The 25,039-nt window shown below is 38.1% G+C and overlaps 1 protein-coding gene across 3 annotated transcripts in view; it reads left to right on the forward strand.

Annotated features, from left to right (window-relative positions):
- Positions 1-25,039, forward strand: part of LOC127650219 (triple functional domain protein) — a 146,600-nt gene that overhangs the window by 86,986 nt on the left and 34,575 nt on the right. For all 3 annotated transcript variants that reach the window (XM_052135517.1, XM_052135515.1, XM_052135516.1), the window contains exons 6-20: positions 1,518-2,060; positions 2,904-3,026; positions 6,677-6,868; positions 8,784-8,915; positions 9,678-9,908; positions 12,025-12,147; positions 13,764-13,955; positions 14,130-14,299; positions 16,760-16,934; positions 17,432-17,627; positions 18,605-18,771; positions 21,479-21,598; positions 22,470-22,661; positions 23,073-23,222; positions 23,310-23,424. In XM_052135517.1, coding sequence (XP_051991477.1) covers positions 1,518-2,060; positions 2,904-3,026; positions 6,677-6,868; positions 8,784-8,915; positions 9,678-9,908; positions 12,025-12,147; positions 13,764-13,955; positions 14,130-14,299; positions 16,760-16,934; positions 17,432-17,627; positions 18,605-18,771; positions 21,479-21,598; positions 22,470-22,661; positions 23,073-23,222; positions 23,310-23,424 — 2,821 coding nt within the window. The remainder of the gene's footprint in view (positions 1-1,517; positions 2,061-2,903; positions 3,027-6,676; positions 6,869-8,783; positions 8,916-9,677; positions 9,909-12,024; positions 12,148-13,763; positions 13,956-14,129; positions 14,300-16,759; positions 16,935-17,431; positions 17,628-18,604; positions 18,772-21,478; positions 21,599-22,469; positions 22,662-23,072; positions 23,223-23,309; positions 23,425-25,039) is intronic.

Below are 25,039 nucleotides of genomic sequence, written 5' to 3' on the forward strand. Positions count from 1 at the left end.
CAAATTTTTTGAATTAATGAAACTGGTCTCAGAACAGTTTGAAAAGCACCTTATTTTCGTCCTACAACCTCCGAAGGCAGCATTTTACAGTTTTCAGACCGAGCCAACAACACAGGAGGATACCAGGATTGGAGCTTTTTTACACAAACTGTGTCTCCATGTTACAGTCTTTAAAATGGGCACCTATTTTAACAACGCAGCATGCTCTGAACTCAGGGAAGAACCTGTTGGAAATGTACTATAAACCTATTAAACAACACAATCTTTTACAATAAAGACTTTTTTGACTCAACATAAAATACTGTACTGATCTACTCACCCATTGACTTGGACATATTGATGCAACCATGTAGTATCAGGCACTTTCCTCATAAGGTTTAGATTTCATGATGGTTACGTTTATAATCGATCTCATTTAACCACCCTCAAAAGACATTGTATTATTTATGCCTGGTATTCTAGGACAAAAGCAATGTAGTAATCTAGAAATCACTGTATTTTCTGTATATTCAAACGGTACAGATGCAATGATAACTGAAAGCGTGTCTCCCGATGAATTCACCCAGCAGCTCTGCTCACCCCTCGCACACATACGTGAAACTGGCAATACAATTTGCATACTTAGTTGGTTTTATGTTATTTCTGTAAAGGGAATTAGCGGAATCTTTTAAAAAAGCAAGGTAGCAGCTACTAGTTTGTTTACTCGTAGCGACTACAGACTCTTCGCTTTTCTCATAGCTTTGTGTGTCCCACAGGTTTGTTGCACCTCACACAGCCCCTCTTCTGAGGGTAGAAGTACCTACCCCAGAGTAGGAGCTAAAGAGTCTGTCTAAAATCCCTCTAAACGGCTAAGAGAAACTATAGTTCCCCATGTGCGAAAACAACAAAAAGTGCTAGTTCTGGGTAAAAGTACATAAAATGGGCTTCAGTTCTGGCTCCTATTGTTTTCACCTCGAGCCTCTTTTGCTAGTCAATTTTTTCCTGTTTGCCCAAGTATATTATTTTATAAACTTTCTACTTTTTTCTACTTATTTACATCAGTTAACTACAGCTCTTTTCCTGCATCAGGTAGATAAAGGCTGACTGCTGGATTGTGTTTCTGCAGTGTCGGTTGATGATATTGACTTTTATGATGCCCTCAGTCTTCAAGCTGGGAGTCTGTCTGTCTCTAGGTAGTTTGGACCTCAGGCAGTCCCTGAGTGTCAGTATGTAATTAGATTTATGCCCCCGGTTAAAAATAGATGTCCCACCTTGCTGGTCATTAACAGAGCCTGGAATGGCAGCATCAATTTATCTAGGATTCATGACATTAAAACATCATATTGTGCATTCTGGTGCTATGCATATTGATTAGTTTTCATATTCCACCCCCACCTTTTCTTCCCTACCACCCTACCCTTATTATTCCATCCCTCTGTTTTTATCTTTTTATTTTCTTACTCTTCTCTCATTTTTCCCATTTAATAAATCCTTTTCTTCCATGCCTTTTTTCCTTTATTCATCACTCCCACCTTCAGACCACCATGGTGTCCCTGGAGGGCTTATCAAAGGTGGTGGACCCATCCCAGTTGACGGCCGACTTCGAGGGCAGCCTGGACTACAACCATGAGGAGTGGATAGAGATTCGCGTGGCCTTTGAGGACTTTACGGGCAACGCCCGACACTTGCTCACCCGCTTGGAGGAGATGCAGGAAACGGTCACACGCAAAGACTTCCCGCAGGACTTGGAGGGAGCTCGACGGATGATAGAGGAGCATGCCGGTCTGAAGAAGAGGGTGATGAAGGCTCCTGTAGAGGAGGTGGACAGTGAAGGCCAGAGACTGCTGCAAAGGATCCAGAGCAGTGAGAGCTACGCTAACCGAACTGTGCCTGTGCCGCCAGGGCAAAGAGAAGGGCAGGGACAGCCCAATACCGACACCCAGGGCCTTGTGCCCCGCATTTCAGGCCTACTGGAAAAGCTGCACAGCACCAGGCAGAACCTGCACCAGTCCTGGCACGTTCGCAAGCTGCAGCTGGACCAGTGCTTTCAACTCAGGCTTTTCGAACAGGATGCTGAAAAGGTAAGATATTCACATACACAAGAGGCAGGAAGGAGTTACATCCTTGACTACTAGATCATCTCTCACTAGTACATGAGTTAGGGGTTGCAATGACTAATCAATAAGTTCCACCACTTGCACTTATTGTATACATGTTGACAGCAGGAAGGACATTGCTGTGTCAACAAACTAAGTCCCAGTGTAGATCCTTGGTCATTAGTTTTGCACAGTAATCTGTAACTGCTAAAGATATTCTGACTTGCACAGAAGTGAAAATAAAGTGAACCTGGTTCGCTTTGTTGGGGTGGGAGAGAAAATGATATAGATGCATTGCAATTATTTTTCAAAGGAATCTTGTTCTATCCACAAAATGTAATACATTTAATTTTAAAAGAATTCTAAATAACTCTAGTTATTGAAAGATTATGCTCAGGATCAAAAACAAAAGATACAGATAAGTGTAGTGTGTGGTGTTTAACGCTGCATAAACGGCACAGTGGATGGATGGTGGTATCTAATATGAAAAGAGTGCTGCATTAAATTGAAGTAAACCCTGAATGTTGAATCTTTCCTAAGTAGCGCATATATTTACAGAAGTTCTTACTAATTCATCTCAATGATTCTCATTGTGGGTGGAAGATTTGCATGTTGCTAGGAAACCAACAGCTATTCTTTGCTCCAGATAAATGGGTAATTTTTATGATTTCTATTTATATCCATATCAGCTGTATGAAAACAACGATGCACGTGCTGCAACATGTATCCAACGGGATTTCTTATATTACAAGCGCACGCACACATGTACGATAAACCAGCCTCCAGCCAAATTTGTGCCTGATGTGTGTGGTTGCTGTATCTCTGCAGATGTTTGACTGGATCATGCACAACAAAGGGCTATTTCTGGCTGGCTACACTGAGATCGGCAACAACCACCCCCACGCCATGGAGCTGCAGACCCAGCACAACCACTTTGCCATGAACTGCATGGTGAGAAGATCAAACACTTGTCAAATAGAATGACATAAACTCCAGTAGGGTTGTTGTCACAATTTAACAATTTCAGTAGTCGATACTAATACCAGTGAAATTGCTAATTCTAATACCACAGCAAAAACCTCATATGCTAATGATTGCACCCTTTCATTTTTAGAAGTTAATTACTGGAGTAAATATTAACTATTTAAATTAGCGCTGTTGGTTTAACATGTTCATTTAGTGCAATTATTTAAAAATATTATGTTAACAAAATTAAAGCAATTAATCATGCCTCCAGACACCCATGTAAATTCTGTAATAAAAGTACGGATTTACAGATGGGTGAAGCACAACAGAATACAGGAATCTTGATGTGATTTTCATAGTTTCCACAACTTTGAACTTTTAACAATTTAATGAATTAACTGAATACCAGTAAGATGCTCCAAACATGCCTTTCTGTGGCACACACATGTACATGCATGACAAACTCAATGCTAAACAGGTTGCTGCCAACTGTTGGCTTGTTCAAATATTAGAATAAAACAAACTAAATATTGTGACCTTAAGCAAAATTTTGTATTGTCTAATCATCTGCCACAATAGTGAGGGTTCATCTTTCGTCCCCTGCTGAACACAATGTCTTTGCATGAGCTTGCGTTTTTTGTCTCCCGCGTTCAGATATGTTTTAATGGGAGTGAATGGAGTGCGAAGTGCAGTGTGCAGGCTTTATTAACCAAACAAACACATATCAATGTCTCAAATGAAAATGAACAGCCTAAAAAATGTATTTAGTTTGTGTAAACATCCAGATGTTAATGCCATCCCATTACTGAAGTTTATTACATGAGACTGATTGTTCCATGATTGTTACATGATACTGATGTTGTACAAGTTTTGCTCTTCCCCCATTAGATCACCCAAATGTATTATTATTGTATATAGTATTTGAAAGCTTTCACTGCACCAGTACTTGCATCCTGAATCACCTAAAACTCCCTGAAAGTACACCCTGATTTTCACACTAGGGCTGTAACTAACGATTATTTTGATGATCGATTAATCTAACGATTATTAGATTTGGCAATTATTGCAACAATTTGATTATTCAGCTTGTACCCGACTTAAGGTTGTATTGAATGTGCGTAATAACAATAAAGAGGATAAAATCATCTTTTAAAAATATCTCTAAATGACTCACTGAATTAAAGTGGAAAAAAAAACTTTTTATTAAGTTTAATTCAATAAAGGAATTCACTGCAAAATAAACCTATTAAGTGATTTTGTCTTGTTTTCCATTTAAAATTGTCTAAAAATCCTTAAGACAAGATACCTTTAATTGAGAAGCAACATATAAGATCTTTAAACTTGCTTTAAGATAATGTATCTTAAATACAAAAGTATTTTGTATATAAGTGTATGTTTTCACTTAGTTATACTTCTGTGAGTGCAGTAAAGACAAAATATACTTATATTCAAGATCTGTTCTCTAAAAGCAAGTCTAAATATCTTATATGCCGCTTCTCAGGCATCGTTTTTTTAAAGGACTTTTAGATATTTAAATATATTTATATTTTTTATATTATATTCAACATTCTCAGTTAACAGTTGTTTCTTCTCACTATAGCTGCTAAAGAAAATCTACATCGTTTTAGATATTTATATTGGAAAACAAGCCAAATCAAATCAAAAATATATTTTGTGTTGCAGTGTGTAATTGGGCAAAGACTATCTCTCTCACCTTTCTGTTAACTTCAATCCATCCTTAACTCACAAAAAAAAAAAACTCACTCTTAATAATAAAGCTGTCTATTGCCAATTTTCTTCACAATAAGAAATGCACAGTGACACATATTATGATTCAATAAGTCGCGAGCCATCACGTTATAATCTAGCTGCAGCAACATGCGTGCATTCAATCTCTCCCCCCAGAACATATAATTCCTTCATACTTTGCGATATACATCACCTGAAGCTGTTTGGAAAGTTTAGAGTGCATCTGGACTGTGATCTGTGTAATTCTTCCTCTCCTTAGTCAGGCGCGAGCTGCAGTGCTGCTTTCACGCGTCATCATTAGAGTTTCATATGATTTCATGTTACGTTAAATGTGATCAAACGACTTTTCAACAAAGAACATTTTTGTCAACAATTTTGTATTTTCTACATTGTCGATAATGTCGACTAATTGTTTCAACCCTATTTCACAGTGTAATTTCCTCCAGACTAGGTTTTTGTTATTTTTGCATCTTAGATGCTGCTGTTTAAAGGCTGTGGCATGAATATGACTATATAACAGCTGATTCTGTATTCAGTGATGGTGAATCATCCTATAATCAGACAGAGCATAGACAGTGATTCACCTAAGTGCTTCCTATTTGGGTGGCTGCCCACCAGCTGTGAGCCCAGTTAGGGGGCATGCTTTAAAAAGCCCCATTACTGTAGGGAGAAATATTGATTAAAGAGGCAGAAAGAGGATGTAGGCATATTGAGCTGTGGTAAGACTTCATTTGTTAATGTAAAAGTTTAAACATCTTATGAAATCACTTGATGTGCCCAATTTTCTTGCCTTTGCTTTTTCGTGTGACTATTAAATTAGAAGTTTGAAATGGATATTTAAAAAAAGTGTACATTTTTCTTTTAAGTAGTCAATAGGTCAACACAAATCTGTGTAGATGTTTTGCTTTAACGATCCCTTGTCACATTTTTTTAATGAAGAGCTTTTCTTCAAGCTTTCAGAGGAAATGAAACGCACTCAAAACACATTATACATTTTCAATGAGCACTATTTGAATTGAATTATTCCTGCTCAGACTTAGTTGGAGCTCAGAGTTATTGATAAGAATAGAAGTGATCAGACTTGCATGCTGCTGATCTTCATCTTGCATATAAAACAGACAAGAGTCTTCCAATAGCAGTATATAATGCAGACAATCCCAGTACAGCATAGGTTTAGTGGTATGAACCTTTTAAATACACTATTAATCCTACCTCACACTGACGTGACTATAACAGCTGTATGGACACCATAGTTTGATTCTTGAGACTTTATGCTTTTAAACGTTATATGATTTATAAGAATTGGTTCAGTAAATTAGTCAATGACATCTGTTGCAGAGTGCCCTGTACTTCCATTCTAATCTTTTCTATTTGCAAAAGTAATGTTTGTGAGATATAATTAACCATCTTAAGACAAATGTATTTGTGAAACATATGGAGTCCCTAAAACTTTTGCACAGTACTGTGTGTGCGTGCGTGCGTGCGTGCGTGCATGCGTGCGTGTATATACACACACAGAATATACTGTTTACACACTTATATATTTTCAGGTGGCAGACTGCTTCTTCCCATTATAAAGGTCTTGCTTAAAACCACCCTAGCTGCCTTCACTAGATTTTACAGAACATGGCGAAGAGGACTGGAACTGCTTAACAGCCTTTCAGTTTAAAAAATATATATATATCAACACATTGAAACATCTTTCAGCAGATGTCAATCCAGAATTTAAGAATGTTATGGTACTGTATAATGAAATGTATAGGCTCAATTAGCAGTATTTAAAAAAATAAATGTGTTGAATGAATATGTACATTTTAAAACTTTTTGGTGTCAAAATCCCAAACTGTGCATCTAACAGAAGATATTGTTCTGTTGTGGTTCCTCAGAATGTTTATGTAAACATAAACCGCATCATGTCAGTGGGTAACCGGCTGTTGGAGGCAGGCCACTATGCATCCCAGCAGATCAAACAGATATCAGGTCAGCTGGAGCAGGAGTGGAAAGCGTTTGCTGCTGCGCTGGACGAGAGGAGCGCCCTGCTGGAAATGTCTGCTGCTTTTCACCAAAAATGCGACCAGGTGTGAATGCCACAACATGTTGTAATGATAACCAATACCAATCAGCACTCAGCAGTGAGATCTGAGTTTCCGTGTGAACTGGGATCAGTCTGAGGGGCTTATCATGAAGAGAGATAGAAAGATGAATGGATCACACATGTTGATTCTAATCAGAATTTGTGTTTGTTTGGCTTGGAGAACCACATAATAACCAATAAAGCAGCAGCTAGAATCAACAGATAACCAAGACATGGAATGCTTGCGTGGATGCATAGCATTTTCACTTTTCCCTCTTACATCCTGCTGCTTGGTAGTGGGTAAATCTGTGGAAAAATCACAACTGCAAATAGCATGTGCTTGTGTTCAGCTTTTACCCGACTTAAGGTTGTATTAGATGTGCTTAATAACAATAAAGAGGACAAAATCATCTTTTAAAAATATCTCTAAATTACATTTACTGAATTAAAAAGGAATTTTTTTTAATAATTTAATTCAGTAAAGGAATTCACTGCAAAATAATCATATTGTTAAGTGATTTTGTCTTGTTTTCCATTTAAAATGGTCTAAAAATCCTTAAGACAAGATACATTTAGATGCAGTGCATGGAATATTCCTCTCACATACGCTGTCTTTTCATAGAGGGCCTATATCAACAACAGTCTCCTTTCCAGAGATTTGTATTCCTTTGAGCATCAACTGTCAATTGAGACATGCATGTAACTGAGTGAGTGAGACTCCACTCCTGTTCTGCTCTTTATGGGAGAAAGAGATGAAAGAAGAATTGATAGTCAGAGTTCAGGATTTGAAGCATGTCCTTCATCATGCCTTGGATTTTCCTTTATCACAGTACATACTTTTAATTAATTCTAGTTCTTTTGATGTCTGGGCTCATCATAGATATGGCATTCTGGAAAGTTTGACTTTGCCAACAATGCATTACATTGTCTTGGGACTTCTGAGACTTTCATTTTAGAAATGATGATGTGCCTTTATCAAGAGGAAATTATGTCATAATTTATGCAATTTCATTCTAAATGTTTCTTGTATGACTTTCCTATGTGGAACACAAAAGAATAATTTTTCTTGAAGATCACAATCCGTATATTCAATTGAATGGTAGTCGAAAGTGATTCTTTTTAAAGCTAAAAGACTTCAGCAGAAGTTTTTCACTTTTTCAGTGTTAATTCTTTCTTCAATCCCAGCCTAATATGCAGAGACATCTGTAAATAAGCCTTTTGTTTGGTAATTTTCGCAAAAACTATTAACACTGCGTCTATACACTGTGAGCTATAATTATTCCTCTGTTTGTTTTGAGCGAGCCATCCAGCAACTTTGGCTCAACCAATAGTGTGAGGTGGGGGTGGGATTATCTGTTTGTTTGATTAACGGCAGATGGCGGACTTATTCGGAAGGATGTTTGCAAACAAACGTTTATTTTTGCAATTCTGTTAAGTGTTGCTAGTGCTGTAGAAATGACTAATTTTAGCTTTAGGAAAAAAGTTAATTGTGTTTAGAACTACATAAAGGGGAGATAATTATAACAAATTTGTCATTTTAGGGTGAACTATTCCTTATAAAATTAGGTTCTTGAACATTCATCACCTTGAATTCATTCATATTTGAATAATAAAGTTTAAAAAAATTAATAAATAGGTGGGTTTGGGAGCTTTTCAGGAGGGTCGAATGAGGACTAAGCTCAATAAAATTCCATCACATAAACACCTCATTGTAAACAGAATAAAACGTGCTGCTCTTCTGAATGTCTTTTTGAAAGCATTCATTGTGATATCAGCACTAGCTAGCTTCAGTGTTTTTGGGTTGTTCATTACTGTTTCAGTACTGTAAATTACTGTTCTAAATTGCGCCTTTAATCATTTAATAATTTTTTGAAGAATATTATTGTATTGTTAATACATGTGTCTGTATCTTTCTGCAGTACATGAGTAATTTGGACTCATGGTGCAAAGCATGTGGGGAGGTGGATCTGCCCTCTGATCTACAGGACCTGGAGGATGCAATCCACCATCACCAAGGCCTGTATGAACACATCACTGCTGCCTACTCTGAGGTACATAATCCAGTGGGTGGTTATATGTGTACATAGATGTACGTCTTTCCCCAGAGGGAAACTAAATCTGTGCAAAAATTGCAAAAACTATTGATAAATATTTTTTTCCTATACTGTATATATTTAACGCAATTAATGCAGTATCCAGTTTTTTTACTTCCTGAAACTTCATGCGGCTGGGAGAAAGGTATCTTGAGTTGTTCCTGCCAGGCTACTCGGTCTTACAGTCTCGACTCAACTGCACATCCTAGCAAAGAAAGTGATTGTGTTGAGCAGTGCACGCTTATTCATTATGTGCTACGCATGACCTGGGCATAATAAAATAATAAAAGGATGTCCCCCATTTGGCCAAGTAAACGGGTATGTTTGTACTTAAATGGTTAGTTCGGGACACACTTTTAAAATATGTTTACCTTTTATTGGTAGGTTAGGTTTAGTCTGTAGTAGTTACTATAATTTGTTTTTTTTTATAAACACAATTATAGGCTAAGATATGTCCCCACATTAGCTAAGTAAGTGTGTATGCATGTGTGTCAAAATCATTAAATTACCAGGCACCCTTGAAAACCGTTTAAGTTATTTGATGCCCAAGTAATTGGTACTGGCACATTAGTCCAATTACAGGCACATCTGCAATAGCAATTTTAACTAATTATAATTAGATAATTTATTATAAAAAGCTGAGCCATATTAAGAGTCGGAACAGTACACTTTCATTGTTTAATAGGCTTGTACTGTCATTGTCTTTTCATTGTCTCACAGGTGAGCCAAGACGGAAAAGCCTTATTGGACAAACTTCAACGGCCTCTGACCCCCGGCAGCGCTGATTCGTTAACAGCATCTGCCAATTACTCGAAAGCAGTGCGGCATGTTCTGGATATCATCCATGAGGTTCTGCACCATCAGAGGCAGCTAGAGAACATTTGGCAGCACCGCAAGGTCCGACTGCACCAACGTCTGCAGTTGTGTGTGTTCCAGCAGGATGTTCAGCAGGTAAAACACACACACTCATTAACCTGAACATACACTGTTAGATACACGTTGACATACTCCATTAGATACACGTGGATAGAGATGTGGCACTGAGAACAACACGTGGTATTTCATAATGACCTGGGGGAAGATTTAAAAACCATGGAAAGATACAGTGGTATAGAAGGATTAGAGAAAGAGAATACAAAGGAAAATAAGTAGGTTTGCATGAATAATTGAATAGATTGCACAGGCAATAGAGCTGTATTTCCACAAGGGCTGATGTAATTATGGTTGTCATGACATACCAAGATACCAATCGTTGATGCCAATACCAGTGAAATTTCACAATTCTCTATGCCAATTTCAATTTTACAGAAAAAACTATTATACCATTGAGCACAAATTTTATTATAGTTACATTTTAGTATAAATCACTGATTCTTGAGGTAAGGGACAAAACATGTTTAAAATCGAGGCTTTTTTATTTTTTAATTATAAATTAATGTGAAATGAATACATTTGTAGAAAAAGGTGTCTGCTAGGGAATCATGTAAGGGAAAAAGTTTATATACATTTTCTTTGTTTTAACACTATTCTGAAATATTCCAAATATAGAGCATGCATTTTCAAAAATTCTAATGTAACTATTTAAAGATATAAGTAATTAATGTCCTGAGTATACAAATTTCTCAAGAATCAGTGAAATATTAAATATAGAAAGTTCCTAATGAAGTTAAACTTTGATCTATTAAAGTTTAAAATTTCACAATTCTCTATCAATTTAATACATAAACTAATATACAACTGAACATAATTATTATTAAAAAGTTACATCAAATCAAAACGGTTATATTTTAGCATCTTCAAAGTAGTCACCCTTTGCCTAGAATTTGCAGACATGTATCTTGACATTTTCTCAACCAACTTCTTAAGATATCACCCTGGGATGCTTTTTAAACAGTATTGAAAGAGTTCCCGTCTATGTTGGGCACTTATTGGCTGCTTTTCTTTATTATTTGGTCCAAGTCATCAATTTTTTTTAAATACATTTTAGTTTTATAATGAAATAAATTAATATGGTGGCACAATTATATTTTTGTCTACAAAACTAATTTCAAACATATATATATAAATAACAAAAATAAATATAATAACTAAAACATTGTTCAAATCAAGTTCATCAACCTGTATGACCGTGTGCTCATGTAATCACAGACTGACTCGATGTTCAGTGGGGGGCTTTGTGGGGGCAATGCCATCTCTTGCAAAGTGCCATGTTCTATTCTAATCATTTCTATTTGCAAAAGTAATGTTTGTGAGTCAAATTTATTTTTCCTATTGACACACTTAAGCTGAAGATATAAGTAACCATCTTAAGACAAAAACTTTTGCACAGTACTGTATATAAAAAGAAGATTTTGAGAAATTGAGAGACTGTGTGTGCTACTATTCTACTTTTACAATCAACTTGTAAAGGAAAGTACTGTTACTTTTACCATTCCTAAATGTAATATAACAGGGATATATAGGGCTGCGGTGTGTGTGCATCTCCGCAGCAGACTTTTTTGATATCCAAAAGCATACTTCAGGACAGGCTTTAGTCTTGCATATAATTACTGTTACTACTGCCTCTTTAATATAGGAGAGAAAACACAACCGCAACATCATGGGATTTTTTTCATCAGTTCTTTAGGATTAGAATTGTTTACAAACAAACAGAAATAGTTATGTGTAATTTAAAGTCAAGGATAACCCACTGCCATAGATTTTTTTGCTCTGCATCTCTTTTCTTTTGTAAATTGTGTTCCAAGTTGCATAGGCTCAGGGCCAGTGTATTGGTGCAGAGATTGTGGTTTTCTGCAGAGTGCTGTTCAACTGACAGAATGCAGAACGGCTAATTCTGTGGCCAAGGGAAAGTGTTGCCATGGAAACCAATATTCAGGTGCTGGGGATGTAAGGAGAGGCAGAGAGGGAGAGAAAGACTGTGAATGACATTATAAGCCATATATACAGACTCACCTCTCATTGTACTTTAATGTGGCTCACCATAAACCAAATGACAGGACGCATTCTAACCTCAAGAGGGACTGGAAAGCTCTGCCGCTGTCTCACAAATTGATTTCCGTTTGTGTAGGTTCTTGACTGGATTGAGAACCACGGTGAGGCATTTCTCAGTAAGCACACCGGGGTGGGGAAGTCTTTGCATCGCGCCAGAGCCTTGCAGAAACGCCATGAAGACTTTGAAGAAGTTGCTCAGGTTTGCCACTCACACACACACACTCAAATTTCCCTTTAGGCTTTTCTGCTTGCATCCCCTCCCGATTCCCCTTTGGTTGTATTTGAGCGAGCTTTCCTGAATTGTCCAACGAATCATTAATTCTAATTCTGTGCCCAGACATGTAACACAAGATTATAAGAAGTTTGTTTGTGCTTTATTTTATAGTATGTGTACTTTCAGTATACTAACAGTGTACTTACCCAAGAGTAATTTTAGGTAACTACATGTACTTTAATAGGAGTTCGGTTTAGGGTTAAGGCCTCAATATACTTCATATGAAATCAAAGAACGAACAGGTGTGACATAATTGAAAACAAAATCTGGCCCAAAAGAAGGTGTCTTTGAGTTTGTTTTTGTGGTTCGTAACAGTTCGCCAGGGCAAACTTTTAGTTTGTACAGAAGGAATCAAAATTACTCTTAAGTGCCCATTCACTCATGTGCCATCTGCAGCGAAAGCCATTCACTTTTCTGCCCAAAGTAAGACATGCCTTTCTTATCATATTTCTTTTGTCTGTTTTTTCCTCCTTAACACTCTTTTAAATATCCATTTTGCAGTAGTATCATCATAAATTACAATAACAGAGTGTAATCGGTGCATGTTATGGCCACATATAGCGTGTTGTTAGCTCAATAGATCCAGGAATTCTGTATGTAAACATGACAAATAAAACATTTTCTACTGCATATTACTGAATATCATCATTGAGTTTAAAGCAGCTTTTTCTGACCTCATGTGAACTCTACTCATAAAATGAGGCAGAAAGTCATTAATAACATATTTTTATTGTCACATTAGTTAAGGTTTTACATGACCTCTAAATGCGATCCCGCATTGATGTGGCGGGTGTCTGAATGTTTGCAAACAATATACCGTTGCCCTGCTGTTTCCAACTTGAAGAATGAAGAAGAACTTCTACGGAAGTATATCGGGGCCTTTTGTACCTAGTCATTACTGTTTTTGTAATTATATAGTACTTAAATGTAGAACAGTACTGTAAAATAAAGTGCTACCAGAAGTTTTATTTGAGGTCGTAATCAGCAGGTACATGGGGATAAAATTTTATTTTAATATCGGAGTTGCGATTTAAAAGATTGCATAAAAGAAATCACACTAATCATATATTATCATAATAATATTGTACTCACTTATTTCTCATTCATCTTCATTGAACTTTAGGCCTTGTGCAACAAGTACTAAACTTCCTGCTTTACTTCGTCGTAGAGCCATTGGAAGTACCGTGATGTATAGGCACATCAGTGTAAAAAAACAACAAAAAAAAAAAACAGTGTGAGGGTGAAGTGTACTTACCCACGTGTTTATCATTACTTGAAAACCCTCCTAGTCTAGCTGTATGGAGGATCTGTAGGGATGTCTTTACAATTTAAACAAGTTACAGACTTTTGTTGTTCTAATGCCACAGTATATTTAGTCTCTTTACACAAAACTTGATCTGAGGGGTGCTCAGTCTTTTTGTTTTCCCCAAAATGTTAATGTGAAAAATTTTACAAAATGTTACATTCCTGGCATTGAATATGTATTCTCACGTTATGGTTTAATAATATTGCAATCAACCTTTTACCGCACCTTTAATCAGAATACATACACAAATGCTGATAAGCTACTTGAAGCAGCTGAGCAGTTGGCCCAGACAGGCGAGTGTGACCCGGAAGAGATCTACCAGGCCGCCCATCAGCTGGAGGATCGGATCCAGGACTTTGTGAGGCGTGTGGAGCAGCGGAAGGTCTTGCTGGACATGTCCGTGGCTTTCCACACACATGTTAAAGAGGTAAGAACCAGGAGATGCCAGAAGAACACATGATTGCTCAATATCAGAAATGTAATTATAAATGCTGAATGGCCAAATTATTATGCATAATTTAGCTAATAATATTTACGAAGCAAGTTTTGTATAGGTTCTTTGTGGATGGATGATATTAAAGTGTATTTATTTTGTATGTAGCTATGGACGTGGCTGGAGGAGTTGCAGAAGGAGTTGTTAGACGATGTGTACGCGGAGTCGGTGGAGGCCGTCCAGGACCTGATCAAGCGTTTCGGGCAGCAGCAGCAGACCACCCTACAGTTCACGGTCAATGTCATCAAAGAGGGAGAGGATCTCATTCAACAACTCAGGTACACACATTTTTCACCTGTCCTTGCATTAATGTCTCACTCGGCAACAGCTCCCTTATATCACATTACACTAGAGGGGTGATGTGGAATGTGGATCCAAGTTTGTTATGCCATAAAGTTTGGTTTGTGTAATTAATAATTATCTAATAAGTTTAATTGGGAATTTCACAAGATATTGATAATTGATCAGCTCTTTATATTCTTGATGTGCTTTTGAGGCTTTGATATGTTAATATTAGCAGACATTTAAAATAGAAGCCTAATTTTTGTGATTTCCAATTCACTGCCAGTTGGCCTTCTGCTTAATGTAGTCAGGCGCATTAGCTTTGGGACACAGCAATATAACATTTACTGAAGCCGGGTAGGACAAGGCAGGTATCACACAGGATGCTTCGATGCCATGCAGATGGCAGTCCAAAGTTGTGGATTTGTCACCATACTTCAAGAATGAACAAAATGACATTGATGAGTTTCCAGTTTAGCATGTGAACTTGGTGTAACTGTGCAAACTTAACGATTAGAAATGGCAACGTTTATTGTGCAATTTCTCTGTATTTAGCCTTGAATAGATTTAATTCAAGCTGTCAAAGTAGGCTATATGAAAGATAAATAAACACAATATATCATCCAGTGATGACTAGAGTAAATAATGCCTTTTGATAACGATTTAGGTTGAATTTACTGGAAAACTATGTGAAATGAGCTCTGTGGTGCTGCAGAATTTGGAGCAGCCTCTGCAGTTGTAGCCGGGTGCCAGCGGTGTGCGTACCTTCAAAGAATGTCCCATGTCATCCACCAGACACATCTGGTGTGCAACCCCTTTTAAGTTACCCTGCCTCTCACACTTTCCCAAAGTTGTGTTTAGCAATGTTTAAAAAGACAAAGACTACTGTGCAACGAGCAGCCCTTTTTAAATATGAAAAAATGCAGATATAGATTGCTAATCATCGGGAAAGTTTTCTCATTATCGATGTGTGAAAAAGGCATCCATCAGAAACCTAACCAAGAAGGCTTGGTTATCCTCTTCCTCCAACTCCCTGTCTGTAAACATGTGATTTTGAGGATGACTGTACCCCCATGTGCATTGTCTCTCTCATCTGTCTCCCTTTAGTGTCTTATATAATCCTGCTTTCATAACCACTCAATTATAATAATTACACAGAGGTGATACTTGTACCCCAAGAGCACAGAATGGCAAACAGAAAGGTCCCCAGCTCACACCAACACACAGAATGCCCACACCATAGAAACATTACACCCTCAGTATGCTTACATGAACTTTAAAAGTTTGATTTCAGTCAGACTAAATCATAACACATTTTTTCAACTTTCATGTGAATGCTTTCATTCAACTGAAATTGTAGCAGTCTAATTTTTGTAAAGTCGAACTAACACACCTAGATAATGCAATTGTAGCTCGGCTTTGTCCAGCATGTAAACATTTTAATCTGATCACAGTTGGCCTCTGCGTTTTTTACATGCTCCATTCTGACTTACACAAGCTCTGCAACTTTCTCAGTGTGTATTGTTTTTAGGATTTGTTCCTCACAGGCCTTTGCAAAATCTTGATGCTGGTGTAGAGGTTTTGGATCAGTAATGAATGCGTTAGTTATTCTGTTATTCCGTATGGAGTCCACTCAGTCACACAAGCTCTGCAGGCTGATAAAAGCCCATTACCATGAGAACAGGCTCTCTGTAGAGTTTCAGCACTGAAGCATCAATTACGGGGGCCTTTATTACCCCGATAACAGTGATTTTACTTTATTACGCCATTTGTTTTAATACATTTTAATCAGAGTTAACCCGCGTATATCCTTTGAGAGGGCATGAAAGGACTTTCTCAGCTCTCTTCCTCCCTTACAACCTCATTTGGAACTTTTGCTTTCTCTTTCTTTTTTTCCTTGCCCTCCTGAACAATTATTACTACAGCTGTCCCTGATAGTTAAACTTATTATTGAAAAAAAGGATAATGTTACATCTCTCCAATGAGCTTGTAATCATTTTACATTCACAGATACTGCTTTAGGACCTCAAACAGTAATTTCAATCATTTAATGCTTTTTTAATGTTATTAGAGCAGCCTTTGTTTTATTACATTTAAATTTCAAGCCAGAAGTCACATTCTCTTTCAGGCCCTATGTTTGCCAGTTTTTGCTTGTTTTAAGTTGAGTATTCTGCTTTTTGTCTGACGATTAAGCTGAACCTTTAAGTCTGCTAACATTTTAATAAATATAACATCTCTGCATGGTATTTGATAGATATTTTAAAATAATTAAAATAACTTCTTTTCGATTAATCATGTAGGTGTTCAGTTTTGATTTATTAATATTATCATCATTGGTATTTTTATTGGCGTTTCATCATCATCTCATGAACCCCCTACAGTTTTGTCATGAAACTCCTGTCGGGAAACCCTGCCATAGTAGTAACATCTTTTCCTGTTGCCTTGTGTTTTTACAGAGACTCGGCTATCTCCAGCAATAAGACCCCTCACAATAGCTCAATCAACCACATTGAGAGTGTCCTGCAGCAGCTGGATGAGGCTCAGGCTCAGATGGAGGAACTCTTTCAGGAGAGGAAGATCAAACTGGAGCTCTTCCTGCAGCTCAGGATCTTTGAGAGGGATGCCATTGATGTGAGTTTATAAGATATATAACTTCTTAAGGAGGTGGTGTGCTGATGGAAATGTTACCCTAGGTTGAGTCCCCTGCTGTGTGATATGATTAACCAGCAATTAATAAGCAGCAATTTTCACTAGCCAAGGATGAGCTCAGCTGCACCCAAATGTGATTGCTCTGGCTATGTTCCGAATGGAATCTTACTACTGAATGTGTGCCTATACTAAACATTTCAACCAGTAGTCTGCTACATTGTTGTCGCATTACCAATGCAGTGATGAGTGGCATCCAGTTATCTTTGAAATTAAAAGTTGTTTGGATTTTGAATCCACAAAAATCTATTTGTTATACCAATGTATTTAAGTTTGGTGGTTTGATCCTTTTGTGGATTATATGTAGAGAAAATGTGCATAGTGTGCACTGTAAACATACTATATACTGCAGCAATAATAGGAGTAGTATGCTATTTACAATCTTTTGAGTTTGTCTGACTGCCTCTTTCTTTTTATCTCAGATCATATCAGATCTGGACTCGTGGAATGAGGAGCTTTCCCAGCAGATGAATGAATTCGACACAGAAGACCTGACACTGGCTGAACAGAGACTGCAGCATCACGCTGACAAAGCTCTTACAATGAATAACCTCGCCTTCCATGTCATCCATCAGGGCCAGGAGCTGCTGCAGTATGTCAATGAGGTGCAGGCATCTGGTGAGTGAAAAATGCCATTGTGGGTTTGAGTTACTACAGGATCACAAACTTTTCCGTCACACATGTAGTGGTGGCACAAAAGAACAGACAATGCATGGTTCTTGGCAGATGCCAATAATCTCTAAATATGCCTAATATCCACTAATTTATCTAAAAATACAGTTTGAGAACTGTGACCTAGACAGATACACATGCTCCCATTAAAACATGGTCATCATTTTGTCAGATTGGCATAAAATGAAATGCCTCAGACCAGTGTTTTGATGCTAATATTAATGAGAGACAAACAGGGCACAGGGTCATTCAGCGGTCAGTGGCAGCAGAGCTATGGGGCATTATGTATATGCGTGAGGTAATGTAAGGTTAGATTACAGACTGAATTTAGTGCCAGTGGCCCGGTGTGCATGTGTGCACTGAATTCGGTCTCTGACAGTGGGTGTTTGGATCAGTCTCTGTTGCAGATTGGAGAAATGCAAGTCCTACAAAATCCAACATAATTTACAAGACCTTTACATCAATTAACATCAGCACACACATGTGCTCAAGACCAATAGCCGGTAGGTTGCTTGTTCGGTCCCTATTAGGAGCAAGGCCTGATCTGTTACCATTGTTGAGCATGGAAACTGTAGTTGTATAATTACTGTTAATGGGTGGGAGCAATAGTTCACCCCCCCAAAAAAAGATGTCATCATTTACTCACCTTCATGTCATTATAAACTCTTTCTTTTTTTTCTCTGGATCACCAAAAGAGATGTTTGAGAATATTAATGCTAAAGCTATAGAAGGAGTAATGCTACTCCTTCACAGATAGCACACAGTGTCCAGGGACTCTCAAGCTCTGAAAAGTACATAAAAGTAGTCAATTAACTTGTGCACTATATTCCTTTTTCCTATATTCATGCAATAATTTCCTAGGAAAGAGGTGAGAGCTAAAATGTGTCTTTGGAAAGTTTTAAACCCCTTCTTTAATTTTCCAGGTGTGGAATTGCTTTGTGACCGAGATGTGGACATGGCCACCCGTGTTCAGGATCTGCTGGAGTTCCTGCATGAGAAGCAGCAGGAGCTGGACGTGGCCGCAGAGCAGCACCGCAGACATCTGGAACAGTGCGTGCAACTCCGCCACCTACAGGCTGAAGTCAAGCAGGTCTCTGTCTCTTTCTTTCAGTGTGTATGTGTGTATGTATGTATGTGTGTGTGTGTGTGTGTGTGTGTGTGTGTGTGTGTATATATATATGTATATGTGTGTATATATTTATATGTGTATATGTATATATATATATATGTATATGTGAAGCTATTCTTCTCATTCCAATTGTATAGAGCGGTTATCTGAGTTACCGTAGACCTTGTCAGATCAAACAAGTCTGACCGTTCTCTATAGAACTCTCATCAACAAGTAATTTCCGTCCACAGAACTGCCGCTCACTGGATGTTTTTTGTTTTTGGCACCATTCTGAGTAAATTCTAGAGACTGTTGTGTGTGAAAATCTCAGGGGAGATCAGCAGTTACAGAAATACTCAAACCAGTCCATCTGGTACAAACAATCATCCATGTGTTTAACTAATCTGCCAATCGAAGCCAGGAGCTTCAGTTAATGTTTAAATGTGATCTCATTGATTTTGACCGTGGCATGATTGTTGGTGCCAGATGGGCTGGTTTGAGTATTTCTGTAACTGTGGATCTCCTGGGATTTTCACACACAACAGCCTTTAGAATTTAATCCAAATGATGCCAAAAACATCCAGTGAGCGGCAGTTCTGTGGACAGAAATGCCTTGTAAATGAGAGAGATCAATGGATGATGAGAGAGATCAATGGAATGCCTTGTAGATGAGAGAGATCAATCAGACTGGTTAGAACTGACAAAGTCTATGGTAATTCAGATAACCGCTCTGTACCATTTTGGTGAGAAGAATATAATTTCAGAATGCTATTCTGAGATGCTGGTTGGTGCTGTTTTGGTGGCACGAGGGGGACCTACACAATATTTGGCAGGTGGTTTTAATGTTGTGGCTGATCTGTGTATATACAGTTGAAGTCAGAGGTTGAAGTCAGAGTTTTTCAATTTTTTACATTTAATTGTAGAAAACATTCCCTGTCTTAGGTCAGTTAGGATCACTAAGAATGTGTGAATGTCAGAATAATAATAATAATAATAGTAGAGAGAATGATTTATTTCAGCTCTTATTAATTTCATCACATTCCCAGTGGGTCAGAAGTTTTCATACAATTTGTTTGTATTTGGTAGCATTGCCTTTAAATTGTTTAACTTGGGTTAAACGTTTTGGGTAGTCTTCCTCAAGCTTCTTACAATAAGTTGCTGGAATTTTGGCCCATTCCTCCAGACAGAGCTGGTGTAACGGAGTCAGGTTTGTAGGCCTCCTTCCTCGCACACAATTTTTTAGTCCTGCCCACAAATTTTCTATCAGATTGAGATCAGGGCTTTGTGATGGCCACTGTAATACCTTGACTTTGTTGTCCTTAAGCCATTTTGCCACAAGTTTGGAGTCATTGTCCATTGGGAATACCCATTTGCGACTGAGATTTAACTTCATGGCTGACGTCTTGAGATGTTGCTTCAATCTATACACATAATTTTCCTTCCTCATGATGCCATCTATTTTGTGAAGTGCAGCAGTCCATCCTGGAGCAAAGCACAACATGATGCTGCCACCCTCATGCTTCACGGTTGGGAAGGTGTACTTCGGCTTGCAAGCCTCACCCTTTTTCCTCCAAACATAACGATGGTCATTATGGCCAGTTTTGTTTCATCAGACTAGAGGACGTTTCTAATAATTAAGATCTTTTTCCCCATGTGCGTTTCCAAACTGTAGTCTGGCTTTTTTATGGTGTTTTTGGAGCAGTGGCATCTTCCTGGCTGAGAAGCCAATATAGGGTTTATTTTACTGTGGATATAGATACTTGTCTACCTGTTTCCTCCAGCATCTTCACAAGGTCCTTTGCTGTTGTTCTGAGATTGATTTGCACTTTTCACACCAAACTATGTTCATCTCTAGGAGACAGAATGTGGTACCTTCAGGCATTTGGAAATTGCTCCCAAGGATGAACCAGACTTGTTTAGGTCCACAATTTTTTTCTGAAGTCTTGGCTGATTTCTTTTGATTTTCCCATCATGCCAAGCAAAGATGCACTGAGTTTGACATTTAAACTTAAAATACATCCACAGGCACACCTCCTATTTACTCCACTTATCCTATCAGAAGCTAAATTAGGCCCAACATAATTTTCTGAATTTTCCAAGCTGCTTAAAGGCACAGTTAACTTGGTGTATGTAAACCTCTGTCCCACTGGAATTGTGATAGTAAATTAAAAGTGAAATAATCATTCTGTAAACAATTATTGGAAAAATTACTCATGTCATGCACAAATTAGATGTCCTAAAATTTGCTAATATGGAATATGTTGAGTGGTAAAAAAAGGAATTTTAATGACTTCAACCTAAGTGTATGTAAACTTCTGACTTCAACTGTATGAACAGTGCATTCCTAATATCTTGCAGTGTTGTGTTTTTGTCATTATATACAGTATATATGTCAACAGCATTTATTATTTTAAAATTGTTTAATTTGCACCATGTTCATTTTTGTTGCCAGTTAAAAAAGCCTTGGTCAACCACATTTTTCTTTGCTGGGAACAAAAGTAACATCACTGTGCTAAACCTTGTGCTAGAGATCTTTTTGATTCTGCTTTAAAAAATACAATCACTGTTTTTATGGACTTTATGTAAATAGAGTGGGTGGATTTCAGACTTAATGCATTGCAATGATGAACTGCTGTGGTGTGCTCATTTGTGGTTGTCAATCTCTTACATTTGTGTGATAACATTGCAGGTGCTGGGTTGGATTCGTAATGGCGAGTCAATGCTGAACGCAGGCCTGATTACAGCCAGTTCCCTTCAGGAAGCTGAGCAGCTGCAGAGAGAGCATGAGCAGTTTCAGCATGCTATTGAGGTCAGTGCTCTTGACGACTTTTCCTCATCCACATTTTCACCTCTCATTCGGTTGGTTCTTTCTTCAATCAGCCCATTTCCTACTAGGTCCGGCACTCACTCAGAAAAGCTCAGACCATAATTATTTTAAACATGCATTAGTGCTAGCATATCATTGCATGCTATTGCCTGAACACTCCTCTCTGTCTCATTTTGTTCTCCTGCACAGATAATGTGTCTTATTCACTAAAAATTGCATACAAAAAGGAGATTTGCAGCAACAAACAACATATAGCTTTTTTGGGCTGCATTTGTATGCAGAATATATGCCAGATTGAGCTAATATATAATTTTTATTACCGGTAATGTGAAATAAATTATTTGTTAATCTGAAAGATCTATTGTTGGGTCACTTTATTCATATTCTAATAATAATAATATGCATAAAAAAACAGCTTTACACAGTCCATGTTTCTGAGGCCACCGGGATACTGTCAACTTTATGGAGTCATGATTTTTAACGGTTTGTGAATGAGACCTAGTCTTTCTGCACTTCACTGCTCCTTTTTTAATGAAGAACCAGGATAACATCAGATCCTCCCCATCTGAACCACTATTTGAAACATGTAGGGAGGGACAAAGAACAGTCTCCTTATTTCCTGCTCCCATCAGGCTTCCATTCTTTCTGTTTTCTGTACTGAATACTAAAGACTGTGCTGTTTGTCAAGATATACAGTAGGCTATAAACTGCACTTTGTGGACAAATAATAAACTCACCCTCTGTTGTCTTCAGTCATCCGACTTCTGCCTGTCTGTCATTTTATCTTTGTAGACCTGTAGTTTTAGTTTTTGTCTTTTTGTGTCTTTTCTGACATGTTTACTGCTTTATACAGAAAACCCATCAGAGCGCACTACAGGTCCAGCAGAAAGCAGAGGCCCTGCTGCAGGCTAATCACTATGACATGGACATGATCCGAGACTGTGCCGAGAATGTGGCGTCCCACTGGCAGCAGCTCATGCTGAAAATGGAAGACCGGCTCAAACTAGTCAATGCGTCTGTGGCCTTCTACAAGACCTCTGAACAGGTCGGTTAAAGGGTTTGGCTCACTGATGGGGTGCGGTGGTGCCTTGAAGCCAGCAAGGTTATGCTGCTCAGTAAAAAAACTGATCACTCAGGTTGTCTACAAATACAGGGTTTCCACGGTCATGTAAAACCTGGAAATATCAGGGAATTTTAAAACAGGGATTTCCAGGCCTTGAAAAATCATTGGAAGTCAAATCATAATGGAAACATTAAAAATATCATGGAAATTTCCTTATGTCTATAAAACCATATACATTTTTCTACTTATGCTTTGCAATGAAATATTTTAATTGGCTAGAAATTGCTCTTTATGAGTGCGATCTCTGTAAATTATTTGTAAAAATCCTTATCCAGTAATCTGAATGACTGGGCAACAGGCATTTGAAGGCCCTTCTTGCTGTCTGTGCTCTAGGTTTGTAGTGTACTGGAGAGTCTGGAGCAGGAGTATAAGCGTGAGGAAGACTGGTGTGGAGGAGTGGACAAACTTGGGCCCAACTGTGAAACCGACCACGTCTCCCCCATGATATGCAAGCACCTGGAGCAGAAAGAGGCCTTCCTCAAAGTAACATATAAAAACACAGAAAACAAATAATATATATTTTTACAGTGTCATTATCAGGAGGTTAATTTGTTTATTGCTCTGTTTCAGGCATGCACCTTGGCCAGACGGAACGCTGATGTGTTCCTAAAATACATGCACAGAAACAGTGTCAGCATGCCAGGGATGCTGAGTCACGTCAAAGCACCTGAACAGCAGGTCAAAAGTGAGTCACGACCCACAATACAAGTCTCACTTAACGACACCTGCACACTCAACTATATAATTGAAAACCACTTAAGCACTAATTTGAACAAAGAATCGAATCAAGTGTTTTTTTGTTTTTTTTAAAGAAAGGTAGCCCAAGCTAGGTAGGTTTTGCATGGAGGGGGAGAGAGTGAATCCTGGAGCTGACACAGTCAAATGGTCAAATGCATCTTTAGCTGTCTGGCAAAAAGGGAAATACAAAATGTGCAGAGTTGGGGGGCCTCCAGGAACAGGGTTGAGAACCACTGATTTAAACTGTAATATTATTAACACCATCTAATCTTGCTGTACAGCTCAGTAGACCCACTAGAGGGTGTTGATTATGTATCGCTGACTGAAGGGCTGAATAAAGACTGTTTTATAAAACGCAGCCTTTTGCGGATTAGTAAATGCGCAAGGTTATATTGCGATTTCATTCTTAATTCAATCAATTGTGCAGCCTTAATGGATGCCATACCGATGTCTCAGAGGTCAAAGTATGCAGGTTTCAAAGCGTTTTGGATGGTTGCCCACTCATCATGTACAGTAAGTGCCACTTTTACAGCTGTCACGTCTGTAACAAAGAGATGTCACGTCTGCAATCCCCGGTTTTTCCTTACTAATGTAAAAGTGACAGAATAGAAATTAAATATTACATGTTCTTAGGGGTGCCAAACCTTCTACATTATGTGGCTATTATTATTTTTGGATTGCGCATTTAAGTTCACAGAGTTTCTACAGAGTGCGTGGTCTCCAAAAACCCATGTCCATTTTTGAACTATTTCAGTTTCCACTTTCTGGCTGTTAAACTTAGTGGAACCTTACCTACTGTATTGATACTCTGCTAGCACAACTGTGTGAATTTGAGGGAAACTAACTTCATAAATCCACACACACACACATACAAAATGTTTTAAAATACTGGAGAAATAACAAAAAAGAAAAAGCTTCAGCATCATTTGCAGATGGCACTTTGGTATTTAGTTCAAAGAAATATTTACATTTTAAATGTGCCATGAGTGTCCAAGTACTTTTTGGGACCCGTGTATATGTAGTCATTATATTGTTCCCTTCAAGTGTCACTGTAGCATTTTAAAATCCTGTTCCACTCTTCAAACCACAAGGCTACAGATGACACCACTCCACATGTTTTCTTTTTATTTACCAGTCTTCCCTCTGGTTCTCTTTGGATATGACTAAACACAGTCTGTCTTCCCCATAAGGGGTTTAGTTGCAATGCTTGTTGATCTTACATTCTGCTGTGCCATCTGAAACAGCTCTGTTGCGCCATCTAGTGCCAAAGTAGCTCGCTGTACTCTCACAGAGTTTTAGCAGCTGGCCCACTTTAGCCTAGTTTTAAATGTGTGCATTTTGAATGTGTTCCTGTTTTGTCCTGTTCTGTGTGAGCTTTCGGTGTCTCAGATAAGGTTTCTGTAAGTGGGCCAGGCCTCTGCACAGAGATGGCAGCTCACTGCAGAATGGTAACAGCTTTGCTCCACTGAGACACATCACTAATAAATGTGATAAATGTCTCACCATGTTTTTTTTTCCTTTGCGTTTGTATTTTTTTTAAGGGATAGTTCACCCAAAAATGA

The sequence above is a fragment of the Xyrauchen texanus genome, chromosome 10 (assembly GCF_025860055.1).
Source record: "Xyrauchen texanus isolate HMW12.3.18 chromosome 10, RBS_HiC_50CHRs, whole genome shotgun sequence".
Classification (NCBI taxonomy): Eukaryota; Metazoa; Chordata; class Actinopteri; order Cypriniformes; family Catostomidae; genus Xyrauchen; species Xyrauchen texanus.